Below are 20,438 nucleotides of genomic sequence, written 5' to 3'. Positions count from 1 at the left end.
CTTTAAACAATCACAAAGATCAGATTGGTATGACGAGTGCGGAAAAAGTTGTTTTGTTGTTGAATTCGACAAAAGACTTGATTTTCCCCTATAAAAGACACATTTAATCGATTTTTCCGGTTAATCCATTTATGAAAATTAACAAAAATACGATGATACAAAATATTGTAAAAATACAACACACATGTATATGAAGACTACATAACAAATGGCATTTTTAAGTAGACAGTAAGTATACTTTTCCAGTCGTAATAAATATGGAAACTTTGCCCAAAGATTTAATACGCACAAAAAGGGGAAAACTTTTGAAATTTACGACACATTCATATCGCATTCGAGTAAGACCGAGACGGGAGAAGATGAAGTAAAAAACTTTCCGAGTGGCGCTCCTGCTGGTTCAGGTGCACCCACCCAATCTCTAACAAACAACGCGTCATTGTTCAGTGAAATTTACGACATAAACAACAACTTTGCGGATAAATTATACGTATGTAAAGCACAAGGGTAATGAATACAATCGGCAATAATTTGTGATCACAGCAAACACTGTTTCTACAGAAGCATACATATACGCATAAGTATGTACATACATATGTACTATACTATAATTTGTAGTGCCCGATCAATTGTATGCCATGTTCCGTATGTAAGTTTAATCTTATCCCTTCTTCCGTGACATCCGAGTTCATTTTTATTTTTATTTTTTTCCAGTGACTAACCCCTTTTTTAATTGGGAAAAGATGAAATGGCCGGTAGAATGATAAAGGAGTACCCGTGGAAGCGTCTCTAATTGATCATTCCACAATATCATATCGGGGTAAAATCATCATAAATAAATTGGAAATCTATAAATAGTTTTCTTCATTAACACCTTCTTATATATAAAACAATATTTCAACACTTGTATTTTAAAAAAATCACATTCTCTTTATATTTATATCGTCATCCTCAGCTCATGTCAATCCATTGCTGGATACAGGTAGCATATGATCAGTTCATTCCTACCCCTTGGGAAATGAATAATAATACTATTCGACCTAAGCTTCTTCTAACCACTTGTATTTATTAACATGCGGCTGCTTGATTTAAGATCATGAAAAAACTAAAGAAGAAATTCGACTAAAGGAAAATTTCCATGCAATTAAATTGCTTTTTTCATAAAATGCATAATATAATAAATAATAGAATTCCATTGCCAGGATTTCAAACCAAACGTTTGCGAAAACGGAAAAGGGAATTTATTGTTGATGCGAATCCGCAATCAAAACTAAATTACGAATTCGAAATCAAAACTATTGAATTACTTCAGTGTAATTCGAGATGAAGCGATACGGACATGTACGCTAAAAACCTTGTAAAAAGGGACATGTTGTGTACATGATTATCAAAGATTCTGATGCATTCCAAGGACCGCAAGACGCACGAGCATCTACATATGTATAATATATCCTCAAAGAGCTGGCAGTTTCAGAGACGCCACAACAAGTATGTATTAAAAGGATTCCTTTCTACTTTAGCCATATTGGTTGAAAGAATATGGAGTCTCAAGAAGCTGGTAGACACCGGAACATTTGAGGGAAGGCGAGCGAGGACGGTCTTCCATAAGATGGTCAGATTAAATCAAAGAACTAATGGGATCATCCCAAAACGCCGCTTTCAACTTGGCACAGGACCAGGAGTGGACGTAAATTGTCCACCGGATCCTGGATGATAAACATTACATTTTTTTTTAAATCCCCGTGAAATTGAACGACACACTCGACAATATGAAAAAAAAAACAATAAAGTTCCAAAAACAATAAAGACCATTCCCAAAACAGAAATGGCAATGTATTGAAAAAAAAAAATTGTGACCCTGAACATGGCAGAGAATCTCATTCTAGAACAATTTTTCTGCCCGTTACATCTAGGACTATTATTCTCATGGAGTCACCTAATTGGTAGTGCATATTGATGTTTTTACTGCCAATTGTGATAATTACATAAATTAAAATGAAATTGCGTCCAGTTAATTTGACAATGTAAATATTTGTCATTTTATTTTAGTAATAAACAATGTAACTTAAAATCAATAGAAAATATGAATATTAAATACAAATCCAAACAAAGACGAAAACAATTTAAAAATGCATCAAATATGCGGCTTAAGTTCTGAGAACATTTTTATAATATATGTACATATTCACAAGAGAATTAATGTATCAACACAGATCAATGATGGATAGTGGAAAATGATGGTAATTTCGATGATATAGTCAACATATGAACATATTCATTCGAAAAATGATATTTTTCAAAATAAAAAGTATATGCCAGGCCGTTGTTGATATGCGAGAAAAACATGGATCCACAATTAACATACATTTTCACAGCAAATCGGCAATCTTGACCTTTCGTCTCACGGCGTTGTTGTATCCTTCTTTGTAATGGTACCACGTGGGGCTTCTGAAGAATTTATCTTCTTTTTTTTCTTCTGAAATTATAACAATAAGATGTATGTACATATTTTATAATAAAGCATACGTGAAAATGATCTCAATGACTACACACACAAAGATTTGAACATTAATAATAACACTGACACGATAGTTTATGCATGTACATACATACATACGTACGAATATAAAGTATATATGTATGTAGGTTTATACGTAGAAGGGGATGATAGAGTGAAACTCGTGGAGAGTTAATAGGGAGGAAGGGGTGTTTGAAGTGGGTATTGTTAATTCAACAAAATGTCTATTAAAGTTCTCGGTTTTGAAATTAAGATTGGGTTGTTCGTCGACGGCAATTGTTTGAGACGGGCAAACAATCGCGCTCTTCTTGCGTAACAAGTAACGCAAGACAAATTTATTCAGCGTAATTGGTCTGACACAATCGTAACACTATAAAATTAATAATATAATCGAAATACTACGAAATACCGGATATTATTATATATTACACGTCAAATGATGTTACTTATTTTAATTGAAAAGTTCAATGTGGTGGACACAAGACGATTATTAAATGATAACAAAACGCCTCGACAATGTTTGATTATAATTGACGTTGCATTATTGTATACCGCCTGAGGTAATAGACTCCAGATTCATATTCAGTGTTAGCATTAAATTTGAGGCTTTCAATATCACTACTCCACTTTTGTGCACTTTATTTATGTATATTATTAAAAATCGTATCATCTTAAATACATACCCAGTTTTATAAAAGCAACAATCTATAAGGTTCGTGAATTTTGTATTGTCATGTTTTGTACTGTCATTTGATGGTTAAAACAAGAATTTGATATATTTGAAAGATTCTGTGACTGAATTCACAAATTGTAATTCGATATGTCCATAGTCTCGGAAAAGCGGAATAAACGTATTACAGGTAATATACATATGTAGTATGTATACATTTACTTTATATATGTTTTTAATATATTTACCAGATTTCTCCACGGCGATACCTATGGCTTAAGTTGTACATACATTTTTACTATCATCATTCAGCCGTTCGCCATCATCTGCTGGATGAAGGCCTCTCCAACACGCTTTCATTCGTCTCCGTTTTGACCAACTCTCATCCATCTCATCTCACACACTTTTCTGATTTCATCCACCCACTCCTATATACATATGTAGGTGACAAAAAAAGTTTAGGTGCCTAATTTGGCGAGGAACCGTTTCAACGATGAAATCATAAAAATTGTCGACCTGCAGTCACATATATTCAAGGTCTGCCCAGCAACATCGCTGGGCCAGGGCTCGAACCCGTGACCGCTCAGTTTTATTTATTTTTCAATTTATACGTACGTACATATATAAATTATAGATTATATATTTGAAATCATATTCAAATAAAGGTGACAAATATTAGGTAGGATATTTTTGCCTATTTGATGGGGAATTGTTTCAAAAATGTAATCAGATAAATTGGCAAAATCCGATATGAAATGATTGAGTCAAGTCAAAGTCAAATCTTCAAGTCTGAAAAATGACAAACAGCACTGCAGAAATAGTCTAAATAAATTATTTTCAATCGAGGTCAACCCACGGGATCGAACCCAGCAACCTCTCGGTGATTAGCATTAATACAACCACCGAGATGTACTACTGTCGGTTTTGTCAGTGTTTAGCATTATACACTAACCACAAATAAATAAAATATGTATGTATGTATGATACATATGTTGACTCGCTTTTTAAATTTAAAAATTTGACAGTGAGAAAACATTTCAATGTCGAATTCATTAGAAAAGTTGAAAAAATGTACTTATTGAGGCAGATAATGGTGGACTAAAAGCTGCCGCCGCTATCGAACAAATCTAACTACGAATTGATAAATTGAAAGGAAAATCTCGTTGGAAAGTTTAATGAGCGACACAAATGCGATTGATTCCGAACAATGGAATATCATTTACCCTGACAGACTTTCTCAAACATTCTCCATCCACTAACTAACATAGCAAAATAAGTAATCATCATTAAATATTTGCCTTCCAGAATTCACAGTTGTATAAAGACTTCTATGTACATGTGTATGTACCTACATATATAATACGGTACAACGAAAACTGCGAATATTAGAATTTGGAAACACCTCTAGTTGGAAAAAAAGTTCTGTGTCATGGGAATCCGTAAAAAATAATATAAAAATTCTAAAAACATATTTGCACTGCGGCCAACCCATTCAAATTTTAAAGGAATTTTATTTGAGTTTTTTTTTTTAATTTAAGCTCGGTTTTAGTACAATATTTTTTTCAATTTATCTCATATAAATGAGATAATTTAATATTAAAAAACTTCATATGGGATGTTTCTTCACATTACTGAGGTACGAAAAAAAACCTGAAACTTTGTCGTCCGTACACATCTACTATTGACAAAATATAATATTATTTTGCATTTTAATAGTCAGAGATTTGAATTTTAATAATTAAGAATCGATAGCAATATTCGAATAATTTTATATTTTGATCCATTCCCCATGATACAGAACATCTTTTCAAACTAAGTGTTTCCAAATTCCAAATATAATGGAGCAGTATTATACCCCAATGTACCCGTAATTTATTCAGTGTTCATATTGCGTACTGTATAGTGCTAATCTAGAATAATATTTGTATATTACACTAACCTTTTCTATTACCGCCTTCAACGCCTCGTACTGGTTGACCAAAGAAGTCAACGGACACCTGTAAAATAAAAAGAAAATTATTATAAAAGTTTATTGGAAGGGGAGGTAAAATCTATTTGCCGACGTAATAAAAGATTATTAGGCAGCGAATTCGATCCGGAAACCCGGCGAAATGGATTTATAAAGTGAGATGCATAAAACGAAAACCGTATAAGGCGATAGTCTGAAGGAATAAAGGGTAAAATAAAGTAGGTAATATTGGGTAGGTGGGATTTGGAGGGCGAAGGCGGGATTACGCCACAACGATGAAAAATGACCGCACGAAAATTGGCCGGGATTTACAAAGAAAATCCGGTCGCAAAACCGAAACGAAAAACCTAGTACGCCTATAAGCGTCCCAGCGTCCGGGAAAATTGCACCAAGGAGGGGCTAAACACGAAACTGGCAATAAAATTAAATTATTATATAAAAAAAAAACAACATTTACAGCATACTATTTGAAATAATAGACAAATCATTATAATTACACTAGTTAAAGTGTACTTTGGTTAGCTCATGCGGTGAAAGCCTATCACACAAATCTACATATGTATACACTGAAAACATGCTGTCAACTTGGATGCTAGATAATAATGTAACAGCACCAATTGGAACAGAAAATACTGTAAAAGGACAGTCTAATTTATGAAAAACCGGACATTCCATTTAGGAATCAAACAGGCGAAGCTGTATTTGGACGATTTGCAAAATTTGGTCTTACATCATTAAATTTGCTTTTTGATCTAATTTAACACATATACACTATTTCTAAATACTTTTGTGGGAGATGGAAGAAGACGCAACATTAATAGAAGTATCAGAAGTAAATGTGAAGGATTTGAAATATAAATTCCCTAAAACTCCAATGAAATGATACTTTCACTGTTAGAATAGAATCACTATATTATATACAATATTTATTTTAGCGATTAAAACTATGAGAATTTTAATGGTTTTAAGCATTTAAGTTACATTTTCAACATTTTCATTTTTAAATAATTTTATGATATCGTATTAAAAATAAGTGATAGTTAAAAGTTAATTCAAAATATTGAATAAAATCTTTAGTGTTTCGCAATTTTTAATTCGCATCAATAATATTAACATTTATGCAAGAAGGGCTGCAGAGTGCAATTTGGCTGTTATCGATGGAATATTTGCAAGACTGGGCGATGGCGATGACGATGACGATGTATGCAATGTTGGGACAGGCGACCTTCCTGGTTGAATCGAGTGAACCAGCGGCAATATTGAAGTGCATTGCAATCAACTCTTATTTTTGCTCGATGAATTGGGAAGAGAAACTTATACGTATAGACGAGTTGAGTGGCAAGGGTTGTCACACAGTGTATCATGTGTAATGATGTTATTTGATACGTATGTACAAACTATTGATCATACATAGGTATCGCTTTGGGAAGCCTGTAATGGCACCCAAAGAAAAAAAAATGTAGAATTTTTTTAGTGGCAATGTTTTGAAAAAATACTATAATACTGTACATGTTTGTTTTTAAAAAAAATAATAAATATTGACCATCGACTAATAATGATGATTTTAATAGAGATGACCTCGTATTAGATCTACATATTTTAATTATTATATCTGAATAAGACTAATTTTTATATACATATATATATACACACTTAGAAACGATATACATATAGTAGTTAGCTTATCTAATTATATGTTCATTACAAAGCAATACATCGAAAGTGTTTCAGAATTCATGCGACTAGACAGCTAATGCTATAAGTCCAAAAATATGAGATAAAAATGATATGAAAATAAGCTGTAGCGTTCCATTAGAGAAGACAACCAACCAATCAATCAATACGCATTAAATTTACTCATCCCAATATGCGCGTGTATTCTTAAAATATATTTAATAAACTTTATAGGTGTATCTTGAAATTCGACAGCCCTGATTTTACACCGGATTTGGTGCATTATCTTGTCTATAGACTAGATTGGTTGTGATTCCATTGTTTGCGAGCTCGAAGGGAGTTTGCAAAAACCCCCATAGCATTTCATCATCTAATGCGACCACATTTATAATAAATAAATTCATTTTAAAACCAATGAGAAAATAATACCCCAGTACATATAACGTATGTATCGATACATAATAGATAGAAACCGTTCTCAATATATCATATACATACATATATGAAAAAAAAAAATAAAAGCAGTCCATATGAAAATGGTTTGTCAGGCAATTGTTTGCACAGGCGAGTTTGTTGTGTATCAATTCCTTTTCCAGTAAATAAGCAATATCGTTATATGGGGAATTGATGTGTGCGTCCCCGGGTAATGGAAATCCTACCTCTAAAGTGGTCGTAACGACCCCATCCGGTAAAATCTTATCCATGGGGAACATTGGACTAACAACAATATTTACCTTCGTAACGAGTCAAATAAACGACACAATTCCATTTCGTACAATATATAAATATTAATATTCTCGCGAAACTATTAGCCCACAAATGAGACACAATCGACTCGAGCCGGATTCTATCATTACCACGGAACATACATACATATTAGGAAAAATATATATATTTCATATGAAGGAAATATTATACAGTTCGATATGGATGGAATAAGTTGTGTGTCAAATTTGAGTGGAAATAGAAAAGCAAACTTTGCGACGTATATGGTATGTTGTATGTGTGTTGAGAGCGAGATACTATATGGGAGAGGGGCGGTGTGTGTTTCTACACAATTTTTCCATGATCGCTTCGAAATTAGTTTTCGCCGTTCGGAAATTGATACAGATGTTGACATGCCTCGTATAACTTTTATAAATTTCCCAGATATCGAAATCGAAATGAAATTGGATCCGCAAGCGAGGCGAGCACGAGCCTTCGAATACGTACTTACATATATGGTAAGAAAAATATAGAAATAAAAAAAAATAAAAATTTACCATTACAAATACATACAAATGTAAAAATTAAATATACATATATACAACTATGTTTATATATGGATATAAATAAATACATGTATAATATAAGGAAATCATTAATAACACTTTCGTAAACATACTATGTATGAATTTACTTATGTATAGTAAAATAAAAAATAAATAACAAAAAGTATCTATTTATGTATTTAAGTGTATACAAAAAAAAAGAGTATTTACTTTGTGAGGGGATTTCAAAACTCATAATAAAAAATAGACATTGTATTTTGCGTATCACCCCTTTAGTTTGGCGTTTAAGCATCTTCAAATCTTCAAAATTTTATAGGATAAAGAGAAATTAATAAAAAATTAAATAAAAACCGAGAACTACATATTTCGACTATTCGGATTAATAATACATTTGTAAAGCATTGAATTATTGTCATTATTTTTTTAGATCATTGTTCAATATGTATGTATATTATTAATATTAATATATTATACATTGTACATACATATGTACCTACATTAATAATAAGTTGGGTTAGTATTAATACTAATCATATAAAAGTAACTAGCTATGTAACATATTCTAATTATCTAACCTGTAACGCATAAAAAGGCATAAGAAAATAAAATTTAAAAAAGTCCAACATTATACGAGTATATGTATGTATGTAAGAGGACATCATATCCTATACGGTTCTTTGATTATTCAGCAAAAAGCCATCTCGCAAACGTCACTAAAATCTCGATCACATCTGGCATCTGGCACCCGAAAATTCCATTCATCGAGAGTAGCCCTGGATGGGTGGAATTTTCACACGAACTATCATACTAATGATAACTCGAGTTCCAGATTATTCGATATTCGGGATTTTCGAAGCAACGATTGTCGTGCGCGCGATCGCAATGTGCGAAATAGTCGGTTTACCATCCTATACATATCACGTTTAAAATATAAACAAATATTTTAGATTTTTTCCGTTAAACAGATCTAGCGCGTTAAAGGAGGGTAGACTATACATATATATTTGAAAGCACTGATGCAAATAAAATGTGATTGATAATCGATAATGAATAACTGAAATCTAATTTTTCCAATATACATATTTTATTTTACATACATACATTCATCATAAGTGCCATGACAGGAATTAACAACATACATATGTATGGTTAGATTATTTTTGTACATATCATAAGTACTAACAATTTTTCAAACATAACATAGAATACAAATAAAAACATTGTACGAACAATCAACAAATTTTTGATATACAGCAAATTTGCGATAAATACATAATGTAGGTAGCATTTATAAGATTCAACCAATCCGAGATGCCTCGAATTTGTGAGAAACGGGAGAGGGATACCAATTTATTGGATCTATCACAACGGATAGAAAAAAACGGAAAATTCTAAGAGGAGGCGGTCGATCCGTGTTTTTAATAACCACAAGACCTCGCCAGTAGCGTATTTAGCCGGGACTTGAACCTACGACATATCTACTACAATACAGTTGAGTCTTCCAATCATAAGATCAAAGTCTGCTACCCATACTCTCATATAATATAAAAAGTTAGTTGAAATTGGTGATAATATTATATGAACATTTGAAAATCGGTGAAATTGCGCTGAGCGTTAACCCTGGAATTCTTTTTAAAGCCGTTTTCGGAAGTGATCTGTATTTTTTGCGTCTCTCTCAATTGAGAAAAATAAGGCACGGGGAGGAAAAAACAGGAGTGGAAAGGGGAATACGGCAAACTAGCGTATAGACGCAATGGCTGTTGGGTAGGCAGGATAGGGAGTGGGCGGGTGGAACGGGGTGACGTATTGGATTTATTCATAATAGATTGAACAATGATGATAATGGATGTTCGGTACATGGAAAACTTACTTATACGATCACGTATACTTATTTTATTTTTTTCACATGGGAAAATATTAAACAACAAGTCGAGAGAGAGGAGGAAAATCCGTTTTACTTTTTAACATGGTGGTTTCACGGATTACACACACATATGTATACCAGTCAATCGTCTAGTCTCATACCGAAGATATAAAAGAAGTAAGTAGCGTTTGTGATCCAATCCGTCCCCGCTTTATAACATAAAGGAACCATAAAACTGGGCAAGATTCCATTTGCTCGGTCCAAAATATCTCGTATTGCGCTCGTTAGCTTGGCGTAAGTCCCCCATACACACACCGACAATTGTATGGGCGGATGAGAGTGGGTGCCCGCAGCCAAAGGGTGAAAAACCGCACAAAGAGATCTCTCAAGATGCATCCGCGAAATAAGAGGACGAAAAAGAGAACCAAGTCTTAAATTTTCCGAGAGGGTAAAAGCAGCAGATCACCAAACAACGTGAAATATTCCGTACGCGAACGTTTATAATAAATAGGCAACTTTTATCATTCATAGAGTGAAATATTACGAGTGGTTAGCAATTTTCGAAACGTTCTGTTGTTGGGTAGGAAAGGCAAGGGTGGTGGAATAAAGAAGGCGGTGGTGGGTGGGCGGGTGGGTTTCCGCTTTTCTTTTCGTTTAGCTGCGGATGCCGGAAGAAGATTAATTCAACTACATCTGGCGAGAAGCAGCCACTACGGCCCTAATGGTCGAAGGAAACATTTAGGATAACATATCTTGTTATACTCCATTTTCGCCGCTAAGTGTTTCTTTTTTCCATTTCTATCTACTCTAACCATCCCTCCCTCACTCCACAGATCGTTCGTTACGTCCCTCACCCCTCTTCCACCCTCGAAAAACGCGCTTTAAGTTCATAACCGAGTAACATGGAGCTACCTCCACAACCGCCGAGTGAAAGATTTTGAAGCAATCGCCATCTTTACCTTATCTTAACCTGACATTTCAACACACTACCAAATCTTATTTTAATCTACCAGAAACCTTAACCCAAGACTCTTCACTGTTGTCGGAAGCTTCTAACACGAATATAACCAGCAGTATAGTTCGATGGTTGCGTTAATGTCTATCATCGAGATGTTCCCGGGTTCAAGCCCTCGGATGAGCTCGATTGAAAATAATTTATTCAGAAGTATTTCTGCAGTACTGCTGGTTAGACTTGGATATTTGTGACTCCAAGTCGATCGTATCCTATCAGAGTTTGCTAATTTATCTGTTATCATCGTTGAAACGGTTCCTCATCAAATTGGAAAAACCACTCTACCCACTATTTGAATATGATTTCAAATTTATAATCTAGTTTCAGTTTAATACCATAGGTATCGCTCAGGGGTAAAACCTGTATAGCATCATGATAAAATATAAATTTAATATTGTACTGAAATCATTTATAACTCTAAGCAGTTCTGAATCAGATCTCCAAAAAAGTTGAAAATATGTCAACTACGTAGTCCTTCAGATCCAGTGCTGGATCTGACTTCGGATAAAAACTCAAATACAAATTCTTGTACGGTTCTAGCTTTGGAAATGTTTTGAATTGAATGTACATATGTATGTATGTTAAAGTGGTGACAACTTTTCGTGTTTCAACTCGTTATACAATATGGAGAGATAAAATATTTAATTGAGAACCAGTCTAAGCCGAAGTGGAATAAGAGTATATATATGGATAGCTAAGAAAAAAAATGTATACGAAAGCTAAAACTATATTGTATTTACATATGTAAATACCAAGTCATCCTAAAAATTGTAATTCTTTCCATGATTCAATAATAAAAACGCTATTAAAGAATGGGGCAGTGAAGAAAAAATTGTAAATGAAAAATATGAAGGATTAACAATGCAAATATCCCAACACGCATTGCATTACTCACACATCACAGTACAGGATTGTCATTATGACGTTTTTTGACGTCATTAAATTCAGACGCGTCTCTAATGAGACATAACGACGAGAGATGCGCGTTTTCAAGATGGCGACTCTCTACGTGTGTATCTCTAATTGGACGCCATTAGCGCATGACTAAATGCGATGTCGTAATTACAGCCTCATTAACCCTTCGTCTCGGTCGGTCCTATACATTGTTACGCCCCCTGCACACACCCGTTTCAACAACCTACAACATCTACACACACATAACTGAGCCATCTTTCAGACACACATACATATGTACAAATGTATGTGTTTACGTATGTAGCTTAAGGTAGCCATCCACGTAGAGCAAGACAAGTCTAGTCATTTGTCATAGCATAGAACCTACATATAGTATTATGTACAAACATGAAGATTAACACATAATAAATTAGTTCACAAATCAATATGTACATGTATACAACTAGTGAAGGTGTGTAGTTGAAAGAAACCTAGTTGGGTTCTTTAATTTCTTTCAAATTAAGAAAGATCCTAATAATGTTGCGTAGGGTTAGGATCCTGGATCCAAATAAAAAGCTTACGTCGCTAACTCACTAGGTCTACGCGGGATAGTTGCTCGTTCGAAAGCATAGTTTGTACGCCATTTTTAAAGGACAAATAACAGAGCCAAGTATACAATCGACGAGGTTAATTTGTCGCGTCAATTATCTGTCTGGACACGTACGAAACCTGGACAGACCCAGACTTGGCTCAACTTGTCCAAACGTTATAATAACATTTATTAACCAGCAGCTTTCATATGATGGTTTCAATTGTGTGGTTACGGGTTCTATCCTGTATGCCATACCTTGGATATTTGATTCCAAGGTCGATCTTTTCCTTTCAGAGTTTGCCAATTTATCTGATTTCATTGAGTTTGAAAAATTTGGCAACGTCCTCACAAAAAAAATCCGAGTAAATCAGCATCTCAATTTTCACCGATTAGAAAATGCCACAAAAATTTGTCCATATATGTATCTCTGTGGCTATTAATCGTTTGACCATAGATGTCGTGTGTAATAAATGGGTGTACCTATACCCAGAGAGATGTAATAAGAATAGAGGGTCCCTTACGAATAAATAATTGTTGTCAATTTTACGCGGTACGTCTCTATAAATACGCTACATCGCACGGAATACAATCGGATCAATTTATTCATAAAAATGTATCCCATGTTGTTTATTGTGTGTTTTTGAATGTATTGTGCAATTTTTACCGATGCTTGCCCATCTTGCGAGTAATATAAACAAACAGAGAAGTTTTTATCGGACATACGTCGAGGACCAAGCGTCAAATACGACTGATGCTAAAATTATTTAGATCTGTCCGTGGACAGAATGTCACTTGACAACAAAAGAACACCTAAAGCCACTTCTATTAATATTACATTTCTCTGCCTATACCTGTTTAATTAATAATTAAAATCTGTATAGCACACTCATCACGTTGGAGAAATCTGTTAGACAAGTGTGCATGATTGATTGAATAAAGAAAAGTAAATAAATAAAATAAACTCCTCTAGCTTCATGTCGGAGACATTAGCTTACTTCAATATTAGTTAACCCCCCCCCCCCCCGTATGTCGGTAAAATATCAAAGTTATCTAACAGTGGAAGAGTTCAAATAGAGAGAAAGAGTTGAAGTGGTTCAAAATCATATCACAACAATTTTTAACGGGCAGGAATTTCATAGAACTAACAGTGAAGCTAATGAAAGGCTTGTAAAAGTGAGCAATTTGTCTCTGGCTACAATAAATACCGTAGCCATTGACAAATGTCCAAGAAGTTGGCCACTTTTACTACCTAAATTAGAATACGTGCTGTATGCGTACTTATGACAGTTTTAAAAAATCGGAATGCGAATGTGCAGGAGGCATCAATAGAATTTGGGCGTTCGTCGTAATCAATGTCTAACGGCATGCACCACAATCACGAAAAATGCTGACGCGTTTGAAATGATACGGATATAATAAAAGCACACTTCCCAGCATCAGATTAGATTGCGTCCATAAATACGTACTCAAACGCGCGAGCGGGGGAAGATATTCTCTGGCGGTCCATCCGGTCGGGTCACAAAGAGACTGCTTCTCCCCGAGTCGGTCGCGACATTAGCAAAACTGAATACGGACACGTTTGAAAGCATTAGCGGATGTCTTTAAGAGTAGCTGTAATAGCCGACTTCCTTCCTGCCACTTGGACGGCCAATGGCCGGACCAACCGACCCCCAAAACCACCCCCAGACCCACCCCAAGAGGTGGACGGTGAAGGCGTGGCGCACTAAATTCACCCCCATCCCATCATCCGACTCCAGTAATGGATGCGTTTCCTTCAAAAATGTATTCAAGAAGATTGTATTCGACATTTTATAGCGTAGTATTATTTTGTTTACCGATTTCATTTTTTAAATTTAAGTAGCATATTGGATTCGGAGGAGGAGGCCACATGTTAGAGTGATTCAACTTGTCAAACAGATTACACGGCGGACGGGAGACAAGTTTGCATAACACAAATTGATGTAAGTAAATAATATTAAAAGAGAAAAACTCTTCAATCGACATGTGGATGTTTGTATTGTAGCTACATACATATTTGCCGCAGTCGAAAAAATATATAAAGTTGTATGAAATAAATAAAAACAGTTAATTTAAATTTATTTCTCATAACTTATGACCTTATGAGTCATAAGGTCTCAAATCAAAGCAGGAAAATAAAAATCAAAGCAGGAAAATAAAAAATTAAACAATTTCAAGATATATGTACATATATGTACAAATCAATCTCAAAAAGTAAACAAAATTAATCATACATATATGTAATAATAATATGTATACATAAATTTGGCCGGAAAAAAGTACAAAATTTTAACAAGAGTTAAAAATGTGCATTCCCAATGTAATTTCAAACCCTTTAATCGACAAAGTAGCTCTAAAACGCATACACACATGACCGCAGTATGTTCAATGGCGAAAAATCACTCATACCATGCGTCAAATATGAACGAGGCCAACCGAAAAATTAACATAGTAAAGGAAAAACTGTTTATTTTTTTAATTTGAACCCGGAGGCTACGGCGAGTCGCAAAGGGTGAAAAAATAAATAAAAATAAAACCGGAGGGGATGAAACTCACGTGAATGGGATCGACACTTTACAATGTAACCGCATGTCGGCGGTGCCGCAAAAATAATCACACATTGGCCCCGGGGCTATTCGGTCAAAATAATACCTACCAAAAAAAAAAGCTAATAAAGGGATGATGATCCCGTGGTGCAGTGTTCAAAATGCGCCCACTAACTAGGAGGGGTGACCGGATAAATCGAGTGAAATGTTATTTTGTGTACTTTACGAAGAGCATTATTGAAATCGTTACAGGGGGTGGTACCCTTCAATTGTCCGATTTTGGTAACATTGATCATAAGACGTATAATCAAATACTAAATACATACATTAAACTGGTGGCAGATTAAGTAATGTACACAGACTCGAGCATAACTTTTTAATAAATTGTTTTTTTGGCGTAGTACTAACGTCAATCTACATATGTACATATACATACTTGTCCATGCGAAAAAGCATACATACATACATCCTTTCCGTTTTTATATATGTATGTATCTATATTATGTTGATGATTTTTACAAAGCAAATGTGTAAACTGTGTAAAATGTGTGTGATAAAATAAAAAAAAATCTTTGTAAGCAACGATGGTATTATTTTTGAAACACAATCCGAGTTATCGCGTATGTACATATGTATGTAAGTAGTTCTAAGCAGGGCTGTGGAGTCGGAGTCACGGAGTCGGAAAGCTCGAGTCTTCAATTTTATTTTTCAATAAATTGAAATTTAATAATTTCTTAATAAAAAATCATGAATTCAAATTACATTATAAATAAAATAATTTAATAGCACGTATTTTGATGTATTGTGGCCAAAACCGATTGTTTCCTCCGTCTTATACCTTTTTTATTCTCATTTTTTTAAATGACGTTGGTTTGTTTGTGTATGAAGTTCTTATATGTGCATACACTATGAATGTACTTACTTTTTATTTATACCTATTTCATTACCAATAATTCAAGAAATAGGGATTACATGTCAATTTTTTTTAGTTCTATTAATTTTCTATTTTTTGAAAATCGCTATTATTTTTATTACTAATAATTTTATACGTTGGCAAGATATGTAGATCTTACTATAATCGTTCAAGTTGGAGTCGAAGTCGAATCATAAGATAAAGTCGGAGTCGGAGTCGGAGTCGGTAAATTTTAAACCGTTTTCATAGCCCTGGTTCTTAGTTTTACTAACAGCAAATGAGTTTTGCGGCTTTGACACCTAGGACGTGTCCAATTTTAGGAAAACAATGTGAAATTCTTTAAAAATCGCTCATCTACGACATTCACATTATAATAACAATACCGACAGTATATATAACATATATGTATTTACGTATGTGTATAATATGAGGGATAATCCAGCGTGAAAACCACCAACAAATTTAAAAGTTAAAACATTATTTTGAGACGCTCTTACCCCAATACATACATATGTCGGGATGTTTTATGTGTTCCGGAACACCCCACCCCCACCCACTCGCCGAAATCCACCCCTTCGAAATATTTCTTCACTCCACTACACCCTTCTTCGTCTTCTTCTGTTCTCCTCTTCGCCGCTCCACACTTCCTGGTTGAGTTCGGAGGCCCACCCACACTCCACCCCCCCCCCAGTATCTCCCACTTCCCGTATTCGTTCGTAACCCCGGTCGCTTCTTCTCCTTCCGTACGGTTATCGCCCCGACGAGGAAACGAACGGTGTGAAAAATATATTAAATATACGACGAATAAAAATGTCTAGAGGCGCTGCCAGGCAATAAAAGACATTTTAAAAACGATCGCTACTTTGTTGGTTTGGATTTATCCGACCGGCAACGGATCGACCTCGATACAAGAAAAAAAGTCGTATAAATATTTATCGTGTCGTTTATAATAACCGATGTGTAAATAGCGGTTTCATTTCGCAGATACAGACATAGTTCTTATTATGTAAATAAACCGAACGATATACATATGTGTATATTATACGTATATAAGTTAATTTTATTCATAGCTAAAGAATAGATATATACAAATAAAAAGCTTGTAAAAAAACCAACGGTTTTGACAAAAGACGCAGACGCATTTACGGGTTAAATAAATGACTAATTTCGTATAAAAAGCGGGGAAAATAAAATAAGATGGCTACTTAAGGGGCTAAATCACGTGTTAATAGCTTTACATAAGTCTTCCCTAATGTTATGTTTCCGCAAAGCAGGTCTTTGAAACAATTTAACTTGAGGGCCAATTTTTTTTTAAATAAGTGATAAAGACAATGCAATGTACATACTATGTAAATAATATATTTAAATGACAACGAAATTTCTTTAATACAATTAATTATACGCTTAAATTATAATTCCAATTTAAAAAAAAAGGTCAAACAGTATGAGACTAACCATAATGGTTATTTCAGAATTAAAAAAATAATACAAATGAAAGGCAGACATTTTAATAACAAACGTATTAAATACGTTTATCCTCCGGTTTATTTTTCAGACCTCCAAGTTGCATTATACATATGGACTTTATTTCGCAAAATAAACTAAAGAAAAAGATTCAATGCAAATGATTTCTTAATTTAACCAAATTATTTGATATATGCATTTCATTATTACCATACATAGGTGCCATGGCGGATTGCCCCAAAACGACACCTATGTATGTAATATGTAACTGGTACATAAATACACATTCTACAATGTATGTATAAATAAACAAATTTGCGAGAAACGAGTCTCAGCAGTACATATAAATCATATAAATACTCAATTCCGGCCGGGATTTAAACGTTCGATCTCTCTACTGGCGTATTAATCAATGACTAAAATAAAAATAATAATATACTTAAAATTAAAAAAAAATCGTATAATAAACTCTTCAAAAGTTGAAGGCCCCTGGCGGAGCCATTGGCAAGAGTCGGGTCGGTTTAAAAGCTTCCGGCTATTTGGACCATTCGGATTCTTCTCTCCGTGACGTCATTACATTTGCTTTACTTGCTTTTCCAACAATTTTCGCATTTTTCCAACTGCGTAACCGATCTAATGGCCTGAACTACTACGCCCAATCTTATTACCTTCGGCTAACCCGCTCGCACACTTTCAACATTATCAACACACAATATTAAAAAAAAAAAAAAAAAACAGTACACAAGATACATATTGTAGATATATAAAAACGTATCCAAGTTTGTATATAATAATGTAGAAGGACCGCTTCTGCATTTTTACAGACGACACGTGACCGAGCAACGTTCCACATTTTCGCACTAATCAAATAAATCGTAACTTGAAACCCGCGGCAGACGTTTCGTTTGCAAAATTCAGTTACACGCGTAATTCGATTACAATTATTGCGCAACGCCAACGCAACCGTTCGTAACATTTGATATGTTTGTTTTGCCAATTGAAATATATACATATTTATGTATATATACAAACATGAGTATACTGTGACCGAAATTTAAATTTCATCAATCTATTAAGAAGTAAGAGCTCGTTTTCTTCGATGTTGTCAATAATCCGAGCATGCATTTCAAAACTATACATCTAATATATAATTTCGAAAGAGAGTTTTTATGACAATTCAATTGGTTGATTATTATATTTAAAAAAAAAACAAATGAATATTTACTATTAGATTCACCATGTTTAAGCTTTTTAAATTACAAATGCTGAGCGAAACCGAGTAAAACAACTAGTAATACATATAAAGTAAAATTCCATAACTAAACATCGTCTATATAAAAACTTCCACACCTCAGATTTAAATTCTAGATATAGCATCTTTTTAATCTCCTTGCAGTCGAAGGACAATTTTTTTAATTCGTTGAAATTTTTAAATAACTGTAATCCTCCTTTGTTTGGTCTTTAGATCTTTGTAACTAACTACTTCTATAACTAACTATTCCTATAGATCCTTAAATAAGATTTCTATCTAAATTGAACCTTTGAGTAGGTCCCTCCATTTAAAATCCAATGTCAATCAATTTCTCTTTTATTTATTTAATAAATTAAAGCTTTAAAAAATACATAAAGATAGACATTTTCGCAGGGCCAACGAGAAGGGGGCGAAGTCGGGGTAAAATTTCAGGGCCCGGACTATTCGAGGGGCCCAGTGTCGGGATGTCCAAATTACCGATCCTGTAGAAAATCATAGCAATAATATGCATATTTCAATGCTAAACTGCTATACCATACTTTCTTATTCAATTATTTCAAAAAATAGCAACCAACATATAGGTATTTTTACAAGGCTCTTCTATATTTCATTCTAATAATTGATAGATTTTCCGCATATTAAAAATATTATTTTTCTAAGAGGTTTGTCAATAATAACAAAAAATTAAAATAAAGAAATACAAAAAGAATAAACCGAAAAAATAACTACAAAAACCCATCAATTTTTAAGAAATCGTTAAGTTTATTTTTAAAACGGTTTAGGTTACCAAAAGTTAAGGATTTATTTGGCTGACTTTTCCAAATTTTAACCATTCCATTTAAAATAAGGATTCTCTAACTTTTCTAAGAAATATATATTTGGAAACTGCGAGTATGACATCTCAGATGATTGTTTTTATTAAACGTTGGCAGATTAATCATATTTTGGTTGACTCTATTTTATAAATTACAATTGTACAAGTCGACTAGTAAGCTTAATAATACTGATCAGTTTAATTCTTTTTGCGATAAAAAATAAATAAACGGTCATAATTGTCATTCACCATCCACTGCTGGATGAAGGCCTCTCCAACACGCTTCCACTCGTCTCTATTTTGCGCAATTCTCATCCATTTCACCCACACATTTTCCTAGTTTCGTCTATCTATTTTCCCTGTAGTCATTATTTTACCCATTTGTATTCTCTCTGGTACTTTTTTGTTCCACCTTTCGTCCATTCTACTATCCACGTGGACCGCCCATTGCCATTTCAATCTATTCACTCTAACTACTATACCGACTACCCTTGTCATACTTAACACCCACGTATTCCGTTTCCAGTCTCTCCTCGTTATGCCAAGGATACAACGTTCCATACTTTTGTGAGTGCATAAATAAACAATATTGTTTATTAAAAGAAAATCTTTAAGGTGAATAAAATAATTTACAAATGGGGAAACACAGGTTAGATATCAAACATTAATGTTAAACAGAATTGTTGACATAAAGAGTTGCTGTGAAAATTTCCCAAAGCGCAAATTGCACACAGAGCACATTAAACTAGGCGTATAAAATTTTACACATGTGTAGAACCACTTTAATAATAACAAACCAAACAAAATAAAAAAATCGAACAGAACGCGATGCAAAATCGTCAAAAAAAAATTGAACAAACTTTAGGACTTGAATCCAATATCTAAGACCTATTATGCATTTTCCGATATCTAGCACTTCTTATGCAATTTCTAGCGCATACATATGTACGTACACACAATCACGCATATG

General features: G+C 33.9%; 1 protein-coding gene across 1 annotated transcript in view; it reads right to left on the bottom strand.

Moving 5' to 3' along the window:
* Nucleotides 1-707: 707 nt before the first annotated feature.
* cutlet (chromosome transmission fidelity protein 18 homolog) overlaps nt 708-20,438 on the bottom strand; it is a 42,041-nt gene continuing 22,310 nt past the window's right edge. The window contains exons 14-15 of the mRNA XM_077444355.1: nt 5,125-5,182; nt 708-2,473 (exon numbers count right to left, since the gene is read on the bottom strand). Coding sequence (XP_077300481.1) covers nt 2,367-2,473; nt 5,125-5,182 — 165 coding nt within the window. The 3' untranslated portion in view covers nt 708-2,366. The remainder of the gene's footprint in view (nt 2,474-5,124; nt 5,183-20,438) is intronic.

The sequence above is a fragment of the Arctopsyche grandis genome, chromosome 13, assembly GCF_051622035.1.
Source record: "Arctopsyche grandis isolate Sample6627 chromosome 13, ASM5162203v2, whole genome shotgun sequence".
Lineage (NCBI taxonomy): Eukaryota > Metazoa > Arthropoda > Insecta > Trichoptera > Hydropsychidae > Arctopsyche > Arctopsyche grandis.
The sequence above is the reverse complement of the archived record's forward strand: the minus strand, read 5'-3'. Positions and strand labels throughout refer to the sequence as shown.